Source organism: Emydura macquarii, unplaced genomic scaffold, assembly GCF_026122565.2.
Source record: "Emydura macquarii macquarii isolate MOO-44397 ecotype Brisbane River unplaced genomic scaffold, CSIRO-AGI_Emac_v2 contig_2768, whole genome shotgun sequence".
NCBI lineage: Eukaryota > Metazoa > Chordata > Testudines > Chelidae > Emydura > Emydura macquarii.
The window spans coordinates 9,229,822-9,248,040 of NW_027132905.1; the positions used below are offsets into that span (position 1 = coordinate 9,229,822).

The window sequence follows — 18,219 nt, forward strand, 5'->3', positions numbered from 1 at the left end:
AATGAGGCCAGGCTGTCACCCACTGTATCTGAGCTTCTATATCTAGAGACTTCCTGCAAACCTGTTGGACTTTAATCAGTAAAGTGGCTGTGAATAGTGAGGGGCAGCTAGTGAGAATGGCCTATGTAGCCCATGTCCACAAAGTTTGTGCAGGGCCGAGTGAGAGGAAGGATGACATTGTGACTGAAGCACAGACTTTGAAGTCAGATCTAGCTTGCTGTGTAGAACCGGGTAAATCACTTCCTATCTCTTGCAGATTGGGAAACTGAAATACCAATGGGGATAATACTTGCTTATCTGACCAGGGGACTGAGTTATTTCATTAACATTTGTAAAGTGCTTTGAGATTCTCTGATGGAAGTGTGATAACAGTATAAAATATTCTTTATTAGAATTTGGTTGAGTAGGGTCATGTTCTCTTGTGGAGAAGGGATTGATCACTGGTTGGGGGTTGTGCTGTGGCTTGGCAGAGGAAGGACTGATGATTTGGAGACTGTAGGTTCTAAAGGTTAAAATGTCTCAAACTTGCTGGCACCTAGTACCCTAAATCTGAGTTTGATGGATTTTTCAGCTACTGCGTTGAGGTTTTGGATAGCAAACTTTCAACTCAACTACAGCATCATAATTTGCCAGTATTAACCAGACATTTTAGAAAAATGCTATTTTGTGCTTTGTTTTCCATCTGTCACTCTGAATGGGCTTTAGACATTAATTCAACTGCTCAGTCTGAAGGGATTAAGTGACTTGATCAAGATCTTGGGATATGTCTACATTTAAACCACTACACTGTACACCTACCTACAGGACAGGTTCTCTTGTCGGCACAGGTTACCTACCTTCCTGAGAGGTGGTAGCTAGATCAATGGAAGAATACTATCTACACTGGGGGATAGGTGGCATAGCTATGTCTCCCGAGTATGGATTTTTCACACACCTGAGAGACTTAGCTATGCTGATTTAAGTTCCCGCTGTAGACCAGTCCTCAGACAGGGTCAGTGTCAAAACTGGCAACAGAACCCATATCTCCTCACTCCCAGTCCTGCGGTCTTAATGCAGTAGTTGATATAAAATAAATGCAAGAGCATCATATGTAACCTTGCATCAAAATGACGATATAAGTGAAGGTCCTATTGAAACACGGTAGGAAATGTTAAAATACTGAGTGGTACAAGCCTGTGGTTTTATCTATTCTGTCTGGGCACAGGTGCCTACCCACCTCATCATGCAAGGGGCCAAGACAAGAACAGTAGGAAGTGATGATGAACATTTCTCTCGTGTTTAAGAATATGATCAATGTCAAGATAATAGGGGCTAGTAGTAGGAATAAAAGGACCATGAACTAAAACTAAAAATGAAAAAACCCATTCTGGGTGTTAGTGAAGCATTTACAAATTTCAAACCTCAAATGGATGGAAATGTCATTAGCCACCCAGTGAGGCTTTACCAGGCCCTCTTTATACTTATGTCAAATACTGCAGTGCTCAGGTAGGTGTAGTAATAAACTGTAGATTTGGTTTATTAAGATTTACTAGAGTTCCAAGAATGCGTTCAACTCATGAGGGTATAATGGACAATAAAAGGAAAATCCGTAATAGCAGAGAATTGCTGCTCTGGCCAACTGGTATCCACACTTGGATGAAATACTGACTGAGCTGTAAACCCTATTTAAGGTGGAAGGAGAACTGCACTCTGAAACGGCACATCCTACATTCATACCTCTTAAATTAGTTTATTGCAGCTTACTTTCAGGAGCTTCTATACTTATTAACTAGAGCTGATTTTCTGCTTCTCAGCTCTGTTTTGGCAGCAGAATTCTTTCGTGTTGTATTCTTTCTCTGAAAGCTGGGCAGACAGGAAAAGCTTAAAGTTGCATTATAAACAGCTGCAGTTTCTTTTACGATGCCTCTTTTCTGAGTTTAGGTTAGACTGAACTGTTATGTGCCTAAACTCTGCCTAAAGCATTGTAAATGTATTGCATGGTGACCATATTTTCCAGAAGTTAAAGTAAATGTGGAGCACTGATAGCCCCTCATACAGTAGTTAACGTGTAGTATTTGTCCTGTTGGGCACTGGACAGAACCTTACAGCTGCTGCGCCATTGCCTCTGGTTGCCGTTAGGGAAGCTGGTCCTCTCATTTGGTACTAAAGGTCAGAAGTTCTATTCCTGAAGCTGTACATTGTCTGTTGGTTTTTAATTGCTGTGGAGTCTGTTTGGCCTTGGATTATTGTAAGTGCAATGCACATTACATGCAATGTTTTATTAACTGGAAGCTATTCAAGAACACTGAGTGACTGAACCTCGCTAAAAGCTTTTGTAATATGAATGTATTAAGTGTCCTGAAAGTATTTAGAACAACTAGAGAAAAGGTTTGGCCAATGAGCTATAAGACATCAAATGAGATGCTCAACTACATTTCCATTTATACAATATCATTAAAAAAAAAAACTTAGGTGCCTACACTTTAGGCCAAGATTTTCAAAGGTGATTAGTGATTTTTTGGGCGCTTAACTTCAGATTTCAGTAAGTGTTGAGCATCTGCCCTCTGAAATTCAGGACCCTTCAAACTGCCTTGAGTTGAGTCATTCAAAATAACTAGTCACTTTTAAAAATCTAGGCCCTCTACATAAGTGTCCTGAATTTCAAAGTTGCTCAGCACCTAAAGTTCCCACTGATGTCAGTGTGATGTGGTGCTCTGCCCTCTTAAAAATCAGGTGCCTTATGTATGTCAAATGCAGACATCCTGCTTTTAAAGTTTTGATTTAAATGAGCAAATAGCAGTATCTTTCACATTTCTAGCAGCAATGAGACTTATGCTGGTGAAAATAAAAGGGCTGCATCACTGATTAACCCATTCTGGGACCGGTGTTGTGTTATTGATGGTGGCAGCTTTGCTTTTAAACATTTTAAAATTCTGAGAATGTGGCCTATGACATCCATGCCTGACAGAAGGTCATTAGTGGTAATACAGTACCTGATGATTAGTGGTCATTAGAAGGTCATTAGTGATGATGCAGTACTTGATGTCCTCATCCCATTCTCACTCTTGCAGTAGGGCAGGATGTAAGTATAAGGCAGGAACATGCAGCCACTAGCACAGGCTGACCATCATTATGTCCTTTACACATACATCATTCTTTTCATCCTAAGTATTTACAAACTGTGGCTCTGATCTTGTAACCATTTAGGTACACAAGGAACTTTATGTACATTAATACCAGTGAAGTTACACACATGCTACTTTTATCTACCTTTGAAGTATTAAGGGTTGTAAATGCAGCCAGGATTTGAACCCATGAATGCAGAGAAGCTATTCTAAACCACCTGACACTTAGACCACTACGTTATTCCTTAGGAGATAGCCTTCTGCATGCAAAACTCCCAGGAGGGGGAGTTATCGTTCAAACCATTAGCAAGATTGGGCCCAAAGTATTTTACAAGTTTATTTTATTACTTTCTATGCATTTTCCAATTGCTTTGCAGACTCTCATACTAAGGAATAGCAACTATCTTTCACACACAACTCTTTGTAAATCAATACACATTTTAATTTATATCACTGTATATCACCGTTTGCACTTTCTTATAAGTGGCTAGAGCTTACCTTTGAGTCACAGAACTACGTTGACAGTGTGTCCTGAGCTTTGGGAACTGAAGAGATTTCTTCCTGAAAATATTCTTCCCTAGAGATCCAAGAGGTTTCTGCCAAACGTACTCACTCTTACATCCTAGACAACCTGGCTTATCAGAGGGGAAACCACAGCTGAGTGCCTTTATTACTTTTCCACTATGGGAGGTCAGCATTATTTAACCATCATGTGAATACCTTTTTAGCAAATCCCATGGGGTTTTTTTTTTTTTTTTAACAATGATCTTACATTTTCCCTTTTTCCATGCTTCAGTAGAAGTGTAGAAAGGTACACCTGAAATGTTGTTACTAAAGTTGGTACAGGGAGTTTAGACTAGCAACAGCCAAGAACTCAAGTGGATGGACAGAAAGAATTAAGGATATTCTACCTCCTTTCCAAATTACCATTCCTTTAAAACAAGATGCAGAAAGATCTAAAAACATCTTCACTATATTAATGTGCTTCTTAGAATTAATATCAATTTCAAGGAACGATGAGCAATTATCTCTCTCAGATGAGTGTGGAAAGAAATAACTATGCCCTTAAGTAGTAGTTACAGTAGACTGGGAGGAGCTGATCCAGAGTCCATGCTAGGAAATGTCCAGCCCCCACCTTGCTCACTGCTGCAGATCACTGCCATATTCTCCCCCTGCTTCCTTGGCTGAAGGACAAGTGTCTCATAGAGAAGGTTGTCTGAGTAAAGAGACTATCCCTAGGAAGGGGAGGTAAAGGAAAAGGGGGACTCCCTGTGGGTAGGCCTCAGCTAGCCCCTTCTTCCAGGAGAAACAGATCCATCCTCATCTCGCTTACAGTGCCCCAAAGCTCTTCAAATTACCTTTGCCTACATTGTATCCCCCTGGGAACCGGCCAGTTTCCTATGGGGTAAGGGGTCTGCTTTTGCAATAGCAAACCTCCTCTTCAGCAGTAGTATGAGCAGACCTTAAATGATTTGGCACTTCTGCTACTATAAAAGTTGCTAGAGTGACACTTGTACTTCCATATCTCAGTCCACACAGATCGCTCACAGCTATGGAATGTTACCTTTAAACGTAACAAAGACCCTGTTTAGCGAGTAGTCAAAAGAAAATAAAACTACTGTTATATTTGCAATGGGCTAGCACAAAATCCAAATTTCTGTACATTCACCTTTCTTTGACATGATCTCTTCAATCAGCCACCTGGATTACAGACTATACACAACCTGTTTAAGCAGCAGATTGTATGAAGAGCTGCTGGAGAGGGCAAATTCAAAACATTACAATTCTCAGTAGTGTTAAATAAAAGCCTCTCTATAAAGAACTAGAAATACGTAGAGCTAGTCTAAATGTGTGGCTATAGAAGAAAGTAATAATAAAATACTCATCTAAATAGCTTACAATAACAATGAAACATGTTCTTCAAGAGATTTAAAATTACTATATGCAGTCTTAGGAACTTAGTTTCTAATATCCCCGGTGTACACCAAATTCTCTGGAAACAAATGTGCAGCTAACTACTGTTGTTTTCTTTTTTCAAACGATTGACAGCTCAATCCATTCTGTCCTTTCATCTACAAGTGGCTTCTCCAGCTCATTTTACATCTGAAAATGAATAAAAGCAGCAGCTTCTCAGTCCAAACACAACCAGCATCCTGGAAAATTGCCTCTTGCTTTAGTATCTTTTTGAGGCAGTGACCTCACTCCACCGTTATCTGTATAAGTATGTCCCCATAACAAACTCTTGGGTTTATTGCCTGACTGTCAACTGATAGCTTCAAAACACCTCATATGATGATAGGGCAATCATTTTGAGATGCTGTGCTGTTTGGAACACTGATTTGCCAATGTTTTTTCAATGTCAATATATATTTCAAATTTGTCTGTGATACGATCAGATAAGTCTTCTCTTAACATTATTTGTATTACAGTAGCACCTGTGGGCTCCAGTAATAGATCTGAGCCCTATTGTGCCAGGCCCTGTATATAGAGACACAGTCCCAGCATTGAAGCACTTACAACTTACATGTAAGATGAAAGACCATGGGCAGATGCGGGGAGGGGAGAATACAGAAAGAAGCACAAGGTAACAATGAGACAATACAGGTGGGTATAATAAGCAGCAGTTACAGCCAAGCATCTTCCTAACCCCCATCAATTTTTATATGCATCACCCAGAGCTTTAAGGAAGAATGAGGAGGACAGTAAGGTGGCCTTTATTAACCATTCTAAATGAATAAATTTCATCTATAGATGGAGAAAAGAAGAGGCACATTGTGTTGGTCATGCTTAACAGTAAGTTATTTTCATTATGTACCATAATTGGCTGAGCACAGTGAGGTCCTACACTCAACTGCATGGCATTTCTCTGTTGGGCATATACTATTTTGTTTCAGTTTGAAATCTAATGTCAATAACATGCAAAAGTCATGTAAATAGTTCATGAACAATTATAATACAACTGTGTTTATTGCATCAGTGTACCAATAAAGGCAGAGCTTACTTTTATCTTCTAGCACCACATAATCTTTGGGCTCCTACCTAGGGCTAAATTAAACTTCTGTTTTCAAGCAGCGTATTGAGCGATACACTGGCATATATTTACATTGCTCCCTTTTTACTACTCCGTTGTACAATGTCTTACAAATTAGTCCTTAAAATGCAATTCAGCAAAGTGATTAATATCAGCATCTTTGTTGCATCCATTTCCTGTGTATTTTCAATGTATGCTAAGGGCCTGTTTACACAGGAAAAAAGCCCACAGCAGCTGATGCACACTAGCTACTTTGCACTAACTGCCCTAGTAGACACCTTTACTGCACACTAAGTGTCTTTGTGCACAATAGCCTATTGCACTTTAGAAGTGCATTAAGCTAAAAATCACTCCCAGGCACTCAATGTTCAGTAAGTGTCCACAGGGGTAACTAGTGGGTAATAGCTTATGTGCTTTAAATTCACACCATAGCTTACTCTGCACTTACTTCTCCATGGAGCCAAGTCCTTAGTTAACAATTTTGCTGAGGAGCCACAAGTCAGCACAAACATATTTTTATCATTGAACTTAGTTAGAAATGTAGTTTCTGTTATGACTTAAATATGTGCAAACCTTTAGCAAGTGGGTGGTTGTATACAGATAATGAAGGATAGAATCTGAAGCCTAAGAGATTGCATGTGTTTTCTGCTGGGGACAAAATAGGGCCTATAAAATCTTTATTATAGGTGATGTGATATTACAGAGACCCAACCTAACTTTCAGATTGCAGGGAGAAGTTACTACACTAGCCCTTAGAAAAAACCCACCTCATTTTAATTGTAAACTAAGAAAATGTCATCTGGAGTTTCTTAGAAACAAACACAGAACTTGACAGTCACTTTTATAGTCCAATTTAAAATGCAGTTCTCTAAAATCTGCATAGTGTCTTGCAGGAGTTTTTTTTCTTGGTATGAGGGGCAGGAGACCCAACTGTTTAACTGGCTACAATTAGAAAATAAACAAAATCCCATACACACAACTCATGGAAAAGTAAATATAATAATAATATCCTATTATGTGTCAGCCTGTACAGTAATACACAAGAACTCATTTAGAAATTAAACAATTTTCGATGGTCAGAGGTCAAGTTATAGTGAACCTGTTAATATGAGATGTGAAAGACCTGTTAAGTTATTAATACCTTCCCTGCATGTGACAAGCTTTTAAGCATTTTATACATGTATGTAACAGTGATACTAATAAAGCTTCTATTAGTGAAAGGATGGCCTTGTGGCCAAAACACAGGACAGAGTCAGGTGATCGGGGTTCTGTTTGCAGCACTGCAACTAACTTACATTATGACTTTGGGCAAGTCACTTATCTGTGCCTCATTTTCGCCATCTATAAAATGGGGCAGATACTTCCCTACCTCATACAAGTGAGAAGTCTTCCAGGACCAAATAAAACTCCAGTGTAGGTAGGCATGTCTCCTCTGAAGACTATTAATGAGTTACACATCACAGCAAAGTTCTCCTCATATTTGTAAAGTGCATAATATTAGCATTTATCAAGAGAAAAGATTCAACACTAAAACTGAGCCCTTTGAAAGAGATACAAAAGAAAGTAACAAAAGAATGTGTCTTGCACTGAGGTTATGTACTTAAGTTTTACATGTAATATTTATATATAAAAACTTTAAGTGCTTTTCTCCAATTTAAAAATCTAAAGAATTCAAAAATAAGGCATTCGATATTTGAAAAAGTACAGATTTACAAAATGTGTATATTCTTTCATGAAAACTCCACATCAACATTATACACTTGGAAAAAAATACAAACAGGATATATTACAAATTTATGTAGCAATAACTTAGTTCATACCATGCAATAAAAAGTACATTAATCAAGATACACAAGCTTTTAAAGTTTCTAAACTGAAGGGCTTAATTTTTTTTTTGCAGACATGTTTGTATGCAAATCCTAAGAAGTTGTGGCACTTAAAATTTCTGGTAGCCTTTCTACTGAGTGTTAAATTATACACAATGATTATGACGAGGAAGATTAACAAAGTAGTAATCTATTATGAATCGTTCCAGCTTTGCTCAACAATAGCTGAAACTCTTTTCTCATATTCACGTTTGTTTTCCTGATAAAGTTGTGCTGCCTGACTGTTCGCAGGACTGTTTGGATTAGGTTCATCAAGCAGAGACTGTGAGAGGATGAGAAAAAAAAAAAGATATTTGGACCATTATGTTCTATATATAGTAATTTCATTAAAAAGAAACAAAAAACTGACCACCATGAGGAACAACAGGATGCTTATGCTATAACTAGCTCAAGCCCTAACATATGAAATAGTTCCATCCCCTAAATTAATTCAGTCCAATTAGCCGGATTCCAATAATACTGGCTCCCTAAGTATTTTGTAAACATAAGCTTCAAAATAAAAGTTAAAATTTCTCATACGTCCCCCAGTCTTAAACAAACAAACATTACTGACACCCAGTGTCACATCTGGAATAATAATGGACAGAAAAATGAATCCAAATAAATGTTTTCCTATAAGTATTCCTTGCAGGGATAATTGTTGTTGCTTAGAAATACAGTGAATATATAGTTAATCAACTAACAGTCTTTAAAATAAGTTTATAAGCTCTTGATTACTTTTCAGCTATTTGGAGTACAGTTCATTGTTGATGCTGTCTGGCTAGGTCACGGTCATCAGTTTTGTGAAGGACGATAATCATCATATACTTAGCTTGCTAAAAATTACCTGAATTGAAGTTAAAATAGATGAAACATCATATGTTGGACTCCAGCGATTCTGAAGAATGTCTAAACATATGCTACCATCCGCATAAACTATAAACAGAACACAGGAATTATTTAAAAGTCTTGCCATCTTTAGTCTGTTGTGCTTAAACATTGCATGAATGGATGCACTATTTATGTTGGAATGTGGCAATTCAGTTTATGTTTCACTTAACATTTTAGGAAGCATGATAAAGGGAAGTAACAAAACATACTTTTGAGGAGAGCATTTGTATAAGAATCTGACACCAGTTTTATAACTTGTTTTTAGGGGGAAAATACATATTTTGTTTGCTTTCAGTAACGTAAGAGAGGAAGAATGGTCCAGTAGTTAGGGCACTAGCCTGGGACATGGGCGCTCTGGGTTCTATACCCAGCTCCATTTGTGTGACCTTGGGCAAATCACTTAGTTTCTTTGTGATTCAGTTTCCTATCTGTAAACCAGGGATAACCGTATTTCCCTACCGCACAGAGGTGTTGTGAGGGTAATTATGTTAAAAGATTGTGAGGAATTCAGATACTATATTAATAAGGGCCATATACAGTACCTAAGAAAGAGACATTGGAATTCAGTGGAGAGAAAGAAATGAGTAGGCAGATTTGAATTTGGGTAGGGGTTGCCTACATTTCTCATGGCCCAAGTGATGGAAGAATCATCCCTTTCCTACACCTACCACAGAGCTGAATCAAATTGATGTGATGCTAGAGATCTTCATTCAGCACTTGCATAACTGGAGCACTAATGTTCTAGAGCAACAGAGGTGTAATTGCACTCCTTTACTGCTTTTAGAGAAGGGGAAAAAATACAGCTTATCTCGCCCCCCCCAGTGTCTTCTGAAGTGTCTTCGAAGCATCACTGGAGAAGCACTCATGACCCAATCCCGCTCTCAGTGAAGTTAATATTAAGATTCCTGCTAACTTGAATAGATTGTGGCACATATGCACAACTAAAGCAAGTGTAATCTTGAGGAAAAAGTTGGACCAGAGAAAAAGAACTAAGAGCAAAGGAGAGATGCACACAACAGAGGTGGTCAAAACTCAGGTAGCTAGTGACACGGTATTAGTTAGGGTCTGAATTCAGTCCCCTTCTGCCTGCGCCAGTAGTACTTCAGAATTAATTAATTCAAATCTTTAGAAGGATGATGGTATCATCATTCTAGCAGGCTGAAGGAGCAGCACTGGTAAGCTTTGCTTAATAAAACCCACAAAAACAGAAACAAAAAACCCACACACATACACACACACCAAGGTCTCCTCTGCCAAACAGAAGACTGCCACTATTCAAGAAAGGGAGGTGCAGTGGAACAAGGAAGTAAAATGGATGGATGATCCAAAAGAAAAAGACCTTCTTAAAATAAGAGGGCCAAAAACAAAGCACCAGAAAAAAAAAAAAGAAAGTGTTTGACTTTAGTGAGAGCAGGAGACAAACGACGCTCAGAAATAAAGCCTCCTGCTAAAATAGAAAGTTCTCGGGAAACCTACATTGGCTATACGAGACGAGTATACCAGATAGTCTTCCAAGATTTTTCATTTCCTCACTGGCTAATATTTGCATTAGCTAGCAGAACTACACAATGATTACAAAATGCAGGAGTAGCTTCTTCTAAGTAAGTTTACTGGCATCATGATCTTTATTTTTTTTTTATTGAAAATCTAGTATACTGCATATCTACTTTAAAAAAAAAAAATTAAACATTCCTGAGCTTTACAAGATGTGATATCACACTATGCTGTTCAATATTTGTTTTGGCTAAGTAAGCATGAATACTCACCATTTGGATGAAACATTTTTGATAAAAACCTAACAGTTGGAGGCTTATTTGGATATTCTTCTGAAAATTCTATTATTAGTTTAAAAGTACCTGTCCAAAAAAGCAAACATAAACATCATGTAACTGTAATTGTATCAAAACACCATTATGAACTAACAACAATGTAACAAGCTAAAGTACTGTATGACCAATACAAATACCTCTTCCCACACCTCTAAAAATAGTCAGTGTTGTTTATTTAGATTTCAAGTTCTAATAAAACTGATACATATTACTATGAATAAAAATAGCATCAGCATCTATGTAAAATGTAGAAGCCTACTCAATTCACGGATAAGCAACTATATAAATGGAGTACAATTTCAGTTACCCAAAAATTGTAACTGACACTTAGAATATCCTCCAGTGGTCTGAACTATGCAATTACCAGATGAACATAAGAACGGCCATACTGGGTCAGACCAATGGTCCATCTAGTCCAGAATCCTGTCTTCCAACAGTGGCCAATGCCAGGTGCTTCAGAGGGAATGAACAGAACGGGTAGTCATCAAGTGATCCATCCCATTGGCCATTCCAAGCCTCTGGCAAACAGCAATCCCTGCCTATCCTGGCTAATAACCACTGATGGATCTAACACTTCCTTATTTACTTTCTCCTCACCAGTCATGATTTTATTGATCTCTATCATATCTCCCCCTAGTCATCTCTTTTCCAAGCTGAAAAGTCCCAGTTTTATTAAATTTCTTCTCATATGGAAGCTTTTCCATACTCTTAATCATTTTAGTTGCCCTTTTCTGGATTTATAAAGCAGCAATATATTTTCTGCCTTATTATCTATCCCTTTCCTAATGATGCCCACATTCTGTTAGCTTTTTTTGACTGCCACTGCACATGCACAGATGGTGGAGAGGTGCCACTGTTTCTGGATAACGGAGTTTTGGACAACTATATGTGACCAATTAGTTTTATGAGAGAGAGAAAGAGAGAGCACGCGAGTATGCACTAATCTGCCATTTTATTGAGCCAAAGTTTCCAAGTGGTTCCTGTTTTGACAGATTTTGGGATTCAGTAGATCAGAAGGTAGAGTTTTCCTGCCTGCATCAAACACGTCTGAAGTATTTTTTTTAAAAGGAGAACTACTGAATTTCTGTTGACACCATTAATCAACAATTTTAAAATAACCATCATCACTACCCACTGGCTATTTAGTGTCTTCAGTTGGCCTGACTTTCTAGTTCTTAAGTCATTGACATCTATGGGAGTTTAACCTGAGAATGGACTATGGCGGAGCACAGTACATGAAAATTCATATTTTCCTAAGAAATGGATTCAACACTTAAAACTTGAGAATGATTTGCTGAAAATATTTATTAAGGACCAGTGGTTACGTATGTCACCTCTTAAGGCTGGTTTCAACCAATTTCCATCCACTTCCACCCACTGTCCCCATTTCCCACCCCCCACAGAGAAAAAACGCTCCCAGTAAACCATTTTCTGACTTGCAAGAAAGCTAGAGAGCCCCTTCTTAATGACCATTCCTTGCAGATCATTGGGATAAGTTGCTGATGAATTCTTTAACTGATATCCCCCTTTCTGCATATACCGTGCTTTTGTGTTTGGTTACAATTTGATCGTTTTAATTAAGACAGATTTATACAGCGATCAAGTCAAGACTATTTCCACTTGCTCTTAATGAAAACAACAAAGGTGAACTAGAATCATGACTAAAAGTGAAGTCATATGTAATCAAAGAGCATGAAAATCTTTGTGGTTAGGCGTAAGACATATTAAACTGTCTGATGGTATTAGCCTTCAGCAGCTCCTACTGAACATTCCACTCGCCCTGTATGTAAACAGTTCTAGATATGGCCATTGCTTCAAAGGTCTACAGTTAATCACCAACCACTGTAGAGACACGGCAGTCTGTTAGACAGCAAGCCCTGTAAAGCAAATACTGTCATCTCTGTTAGACAGCAAGCCCTTACCAATTCACACTGTTTGCTTGCTTTTTCTAGTTTAGAATCAAGCTATGTGTCTATTATGGCTTAAAAAGCCCCAAATACATAGCATTATATATAGGCAATATAAAAAAAATCTCTCTTAAAAGCAATGCTGGAACCATTTACAAAAGAGGAAGAAGATAAAAAATTAGCTACTTACCATCCTCAAAAGGGGTGCCTTCTGGCCTAGAAATAAAAAATATATATATTATATATATAAAATCTACTTTTACACACACTCACTCTCTCTCTCTCCCCCTCCCCCCACTAGAAATGGAGGCAAAAGTGTAAAAAAGTAAATAATTAAGATGTAACTCCTTGGTATTTCCCAGGATACTCAAAGCGCTCTCCTACTAAACTAGTAATTTAGTTTTTAATCCAGAAATTGGATTTCTTACAATTGATCCAGGACAATAACCGTATTTCATAAAATGAAGATGACTAGATTAAAATCAAGGGGAAGATTCAGATTCCACTAAAACTGCAATAAGATCACTAGCAAAATACTTGGATTTATAATAAAAGACTGAATTGGTTCCCAATCTGTGGGATACCTAATGTAACTAGACACATTCTGCCCAAGAATTGTATTGGAAGCCAATCTGGATTTGTCTGCAAAGGGCATGGAATTCTTGTGTGTGTCTGAGGGGGAATCCTGCCTTTTCTTGTTTTCCAACCAATCCTCAACATAACAATCTCCTTGCTATCACTATGAATTGATATAAAACTTTAAAAAGACAAGAAAATGTACACTGTAAGGCTACATCAAGACAAAAATGTAGCTGCTTTCTTTGTGTGCTCTATTGTGCCTCAGTACTGAAAGTTACAAAGCATACAAACCTGTTTAAAAGCACTTACTAATTTGTCAATTTGTCTCAAGTTCACCATTTGACTTAGTACATGCACATAAATAATCTCAAAAGGTTTTCACAGAATCAGCCATTATCCTTTTAATTTACATTTAATCCTTTAGTATTATCTTTCCTACAGTGAGCAAAAACCTTCTCTTACCCAAATATAACTGCATTCCATTGCATAATGTTATTCTCAGATGGTGCACCACTGACACCCACAGGAGGGTCTTCTTGCAATCTAACAATTAAAAAAATAGAATATGAAAAGATATACAAATTGAAATTATATACACACAAACAAAACCGGATAATACTCAAACAGAAAGGTGTAAGCATATCCGGAGTTTGTACCCATTTTCTCTTTCAGAATTAAAGAATTCACGCGGTGGTTTGCAACCCAAAATACATACTTCAGTGTTAGATTCAATATAATATGGAATATATTACATATTCTAGCGATACAAGCTCACTGAGGGATGCAAATCAGGATTTTCTCTTCAAGTATTTTGTCTATACAACAAGACAGAACAGCAGTAAGTAAATAAGTGAAGCGTGTTTCCTTGTGCAACAAATACAAGAGCAGCATCAAATACAAAAGCAGTTATGAAACAACTACATCTGGGTTTACAATACCACATAACAAATGATGAAATGAACATTCAGGACAACACCTGCTAGCTACAGCAGTGAAGATAAAATGATGTGCAACCACAAATTGACATATCTAAACTGAAACTATTGTGGAAACCAACCAATTATATTTGTATGATGCACATATTGGAGCCTAGAAGAAGGGGACACAGGTCAGGCTTTTCTTTTGTTTTTGATACTATATGGACCAAATTTAGCCAGGCTACACAGGCCAATTTAGCTAGTAACCTGTTCTCTGCACATGCTCAGTTCAGACAGCTTAAATGTCAACAGCATGAGCTACCTACCATTTTGGACAGAGAGAAGGAATGTGACTTCTTTCTACCTGACAACCAGATTACATGCCAAGGCCTAAGCATTAAGCTCCATAAGTGCACTTCACAGATAACTTTGGCTCTTAAATCAGGACAGTTTCACACACTTCACTGGGGAAAGGCCTTTAATTACAGAGAATTTGTGGCCTGAACTGGAAGCTTAACTTGTCTGAACAAAGTCCAGAGATATTTAAGAGTTAGAAACAATATGGTATTTATAGCATTCACATATCTTTTCCACAAGCAAAACTAAAAGCTGTAATTAAATTAATATTTCTCTGTAATTTTACTCAAATGAACCAAAAGGAAGAAAAAAAATCAGTATTCAGGTATGTAATCTGTCGAATTCTTCTCTCATCACCACCTTGTTGGTCACTGTACAAAGTTTACATTCACACAGTAATCAGAATTCACAGCCGCACAGGTAAGCTGTATGTTGCTGACTGCCATGTCAGCCTAAAAGAAATAGCAAACAAAACAATGTATTCCCCCCCTTAAGTTAAGACACCGACATTTTAAAGAAATGTGATCTCAGTTTGCAGGCCCAATACGGATAAATTATGTGTCTGACAGAGAAACCCACATTCATTCCATGTTTTAATGTATTTATTTAGATGTACTTCCCCCCCTTTACCTCCAGTTTTAACAAGAAAATCATTGCTTCTAACATCAATTCCTTCTCACTGGTATTATGACTTTGATTTTTACCTATGTGACCCACTACAAGCAAAAAATTTAATATCCTATTTTAGTTTAACAGGAACTAAAAAATGTTATGCTCAAATAATGCAATACCCAGATGCAATGGGTGAGTTAAGTAGTGTCTAAGCCTCAGCTCAGAGGTTCCTAGCTTTGAAGGTTCAAATCAGGCTTTTAATATTGTTTTACAAGGCTAGGTGTGAAGCTACAAATGCAGATCATATGCATATGATAATGGCTTACAGATGTATTATTGTGGTTTCTGCAGATACAGTGATACCTAAAAAGAAACACTATCAAGTTGACTCATTTCCAATAATTTATCAGCTACATTAATTCATATCACGTTGAAACAAAACATACAATTTAAAGCCATAACAATTAGCTTTTGAAAAGCTTTTCTACATTCATAATAGATGTTGTACATAACATATGTAATTACATAACAAACTGGAACAATTGTTTCAGAGTCTCTGTAGTTCAGCACTTAACATTTTTAAAACAAATATAACTAATCACTTTCGCTGATATATAGAAAAAATAGTCCTCATTTACAAAAAATTTAAACAATGCGTGACTGAAACTATCAACCAGAATAGCATATACATGAGTCCAGAAGTGTTTACTAGTTCTGTGTGCATAACTAGGTGCCCATTTTGAGACGATCTTATGTTCAGAGATGCCAAGAACCTGATACTTCTATTCACTTCAGCTGGAGATGTGGATCTTCACTGCACTGGGGGTGCAGAAGACCACCTAGCAAAGTACCTCAAGACATGTACCCCCAAAAATTAGAGAACATCTTTGAAAATGTTAGCTATATTCACTAAGCATTTCACTTCTAGGCCCACAAAAAAAGTTATAAACACCAGCTAGAAATGCTGATGCCTGATCTCCTGAGGTGTTTCAAAAAAAAGCAACATCTTAAGCCTTTGAATAATGAGAGCATATGAACATCTGAGGCCTCCATAAATATTTACAAGCTCAATATTCCCTCCTCTGTCAAGCTTCAGCCTGGAGCAAAGTTTAACATCACACAGTTAATTCCCCTAAATTAGAGGGTTATTAGCTCATGGCATCTCTGATATAATCAGAATGTACTGCTCTAAATGTTATAATTAAGTATTTTGTCTATAAACAGAGGTTTTAGGAACAATACAGGTTTCCTAACAGAATCACAGGCAATACAATGAAAGGCTCTTTGGACACACAGCAGCATTTCTCATGCAAGCTGTTGACAGAGAAAGGAGACTGGTCATTGTTTTAAAGACATCAGCACCAACTTTTATTTTCAGATGCCTCCAGATGTCAGTATATAGTAAGAAGCAGAAAACTTTGGAGGAAGTAACCTTAAACGAAAACAAAAGTGGCCTCCCGTCCTTAGTCTTTTCTACAGAGGCAGAGAATCTATTAACTCCTTTAACAGCACACAAGATTTCAACTTTCTTATCAAGATGCATGTGTTGCTGCAACAGCATTTACCACATAGACTCAAGCTCATGAGCATCCCTGCACAGAAGAAAAAGGCTGCTGTTCCTGTAGTCCTGACCCTAGTAACAGAGCTTCAACAAACCAGCCTTTTGCCCTCTTCACAGCAATAAGAGAGGTTTTTGCATTCCTTGAGAGCAGACACAATCCAGAAAGTGAAAAGGTTGTTTCTATGTTATTAAATCTCCCTTTCAGAGACTAGTCCAGTATAGGGGAGGGGAAAGAGGGTCAAAGATAAATAAAGCAGATTAAATCTTGAACATGGAGAAATCCTACACTGGGACACATACTTGACACAGTGGGGAATTAAGGGATTCAGGGTAGTCTAGTGAATAGGGCCCTCCACTGGGAGTCAGCAGACCTGGGTTCTATTTCTAGCTCCGTTACTGACTTTGAGCAAGTCACTTCTCCTCTCCGGTGTAGCTTCCCCATGTAAAACACAGACGGCAATATCTACCTGTCCTTTGAGCTGGCTGGCTGGAGAGAGCTGGACAAGAGCCCAGGGTTACAGCTGGACTCGAGCGCTCGGCAGGCCGATCCTTCGGCAGATCCCCGAGACACCTGACGGGTCTGCCCTGCTTTACACCTGGCCAACGCTCGCACAGCCCGGGCCACGAGGCCTTGTGGCTTTGATTTTGGCAGCGTCTGTGCGCCAGCCTCGAGGGGGACGGGGCTTGGGGGACGGGGCTTGGAGCCGCTCCCTAGGCCGGACTCTCCCGGACTCACAGCGCCCACCCCAGCCCAGAAGCCGGCTGGAAAGGAGAAGGGGAGCCCCCTGCGTTCCCACCCCCGCTCCCCAGGCCAGGGAGCGCCCACACCTGCTCGGCCGGGCGGCCCGCCGAGCTCTAGAGGAACACAGCTCGGGAGGAGGGGGGGGGAGACAGACACACAAGGGGGGGCTCCTATCCCCTCCCCCGACCGCAACCCAGAAGCTTGGAGCAGCGCCCGGGGGAGGCAGGGCAGCTCAGTCAGCCCCATAGGGCGGTACTCGCCAGGGCCCCCGGGGCCTGCTGCACGCAGAGCATGGCGGGACCGCCACTGAGACCCTTAGTGGGCAGATGAGGGGAGCCCTCCCTGTACCCGTCAGGAGGGCAGCAGCCCGGCACGCACCCCCCCAGGGCGGCTAGGGAAGCCGGCCAAGGCGAGCCGCTCACCTCTTAAAGTCCCTCATGAGCCTCCGCCTGGCCGGGGTGGACATGATCCTCTCCGGGAAAAGAGAATCCCTGTCCACAGGAGCCTCAGCACCGCTCACAGCGCGGCGGTCTCCCTCCCCGTCCCCAGCCTGCGGCGGCGATAACAGCTGCACAAACAACCCTGCAATGGCGTCTCCCTCCGCCTAGGGTGGGGGGGGAGGGAAAGTCACAGGCCGCCTGCGACCGTACCACTACCCCTGCCGGGGGGAGGAGAAGGGAGAGAAAGTGTGTTTTCACCCGCCCTCAGAACGTACCACTGCGCCTGCCGGGGTGGGAGGGGGAAGGCGGTAAGAGAAGAGGCTAGATAGGAGTCCAGCCTGAGAACGGTCAGCTGAGCTGAGCTGAGTTGGCCGCCGGGGGGGA

General features: G+C 39.6%; 1 protein-coding gene across 2 annotated transcripts; it reads right to left on the reverse strand.

The window, feature by feature from the left end:
• Positions 1 to 5,802: 5,802 nt before the first annotated feature.
• On the reverse strand, positions 5,803 to 18,010 carry UBE2B (ubiquitin conjugating enzyme E2 B). Of its 2 annotated transcripts, none has more exons than XM_067566435.1 (6): positions 17,818 to 18,010; positions 13,669 to 13,749; positions 12,818 to 12,843; positions 10,658 to 10,747; positions 8,848 to 8,936; positions 5,803 to 8,283 (listed from the first exon to the last, which is right to left on the reverse strand). In XM_067566435.1, the coding sequence occupies exons 1-6, from the start codon at positions 17,859 to 17,861 to the stop codon at positions 8,155 to 8,157; spliced, it is 459 nt and encodes a 152-aa protein (XP_067422536.1). In that variant the 5' UTR covers positions 17,862 to 18,010; the 3' UTR covers positions 5,803 to 8,154. The 2 variants fall into 2 exon arrangements, with proteins under 2 accessions (XP_067422536.1, XP_067422537.1); XM_067566436.1 differs by lacking the exon at positions 17,818 to 18,010 and adding an exon at positions 17,121 to 17,281.
• Positions 18,011 to 18,219: the final 209 nt, after the last annotated feature.

Excerpts from the sequence above, each read along its gene's own strand:
- UBE2B (XM_067566435.1), bottom strand. The coding sequence starts at position 17,861 with ATGTCCACCCCGGCCAGGCGGAGGCTCATGAGGGACTTTAAGAG. Across the intron at positions 13,750-17,817 it reads CTCATGAGGGACTTTAAGAG|ATTGCAAGAAGACCCTCCTG; the intron begins GTGAGCGGCTCG and ends TTTAATTGTTAG. Across the intron at positions 10,748-12,817 it reads AGGCACCCCTTTTGAGGATG|GTACTTTTAAACTAATAATA; the intron begins GTAAGTAGCTAA and ends TTTTTTGGACAG.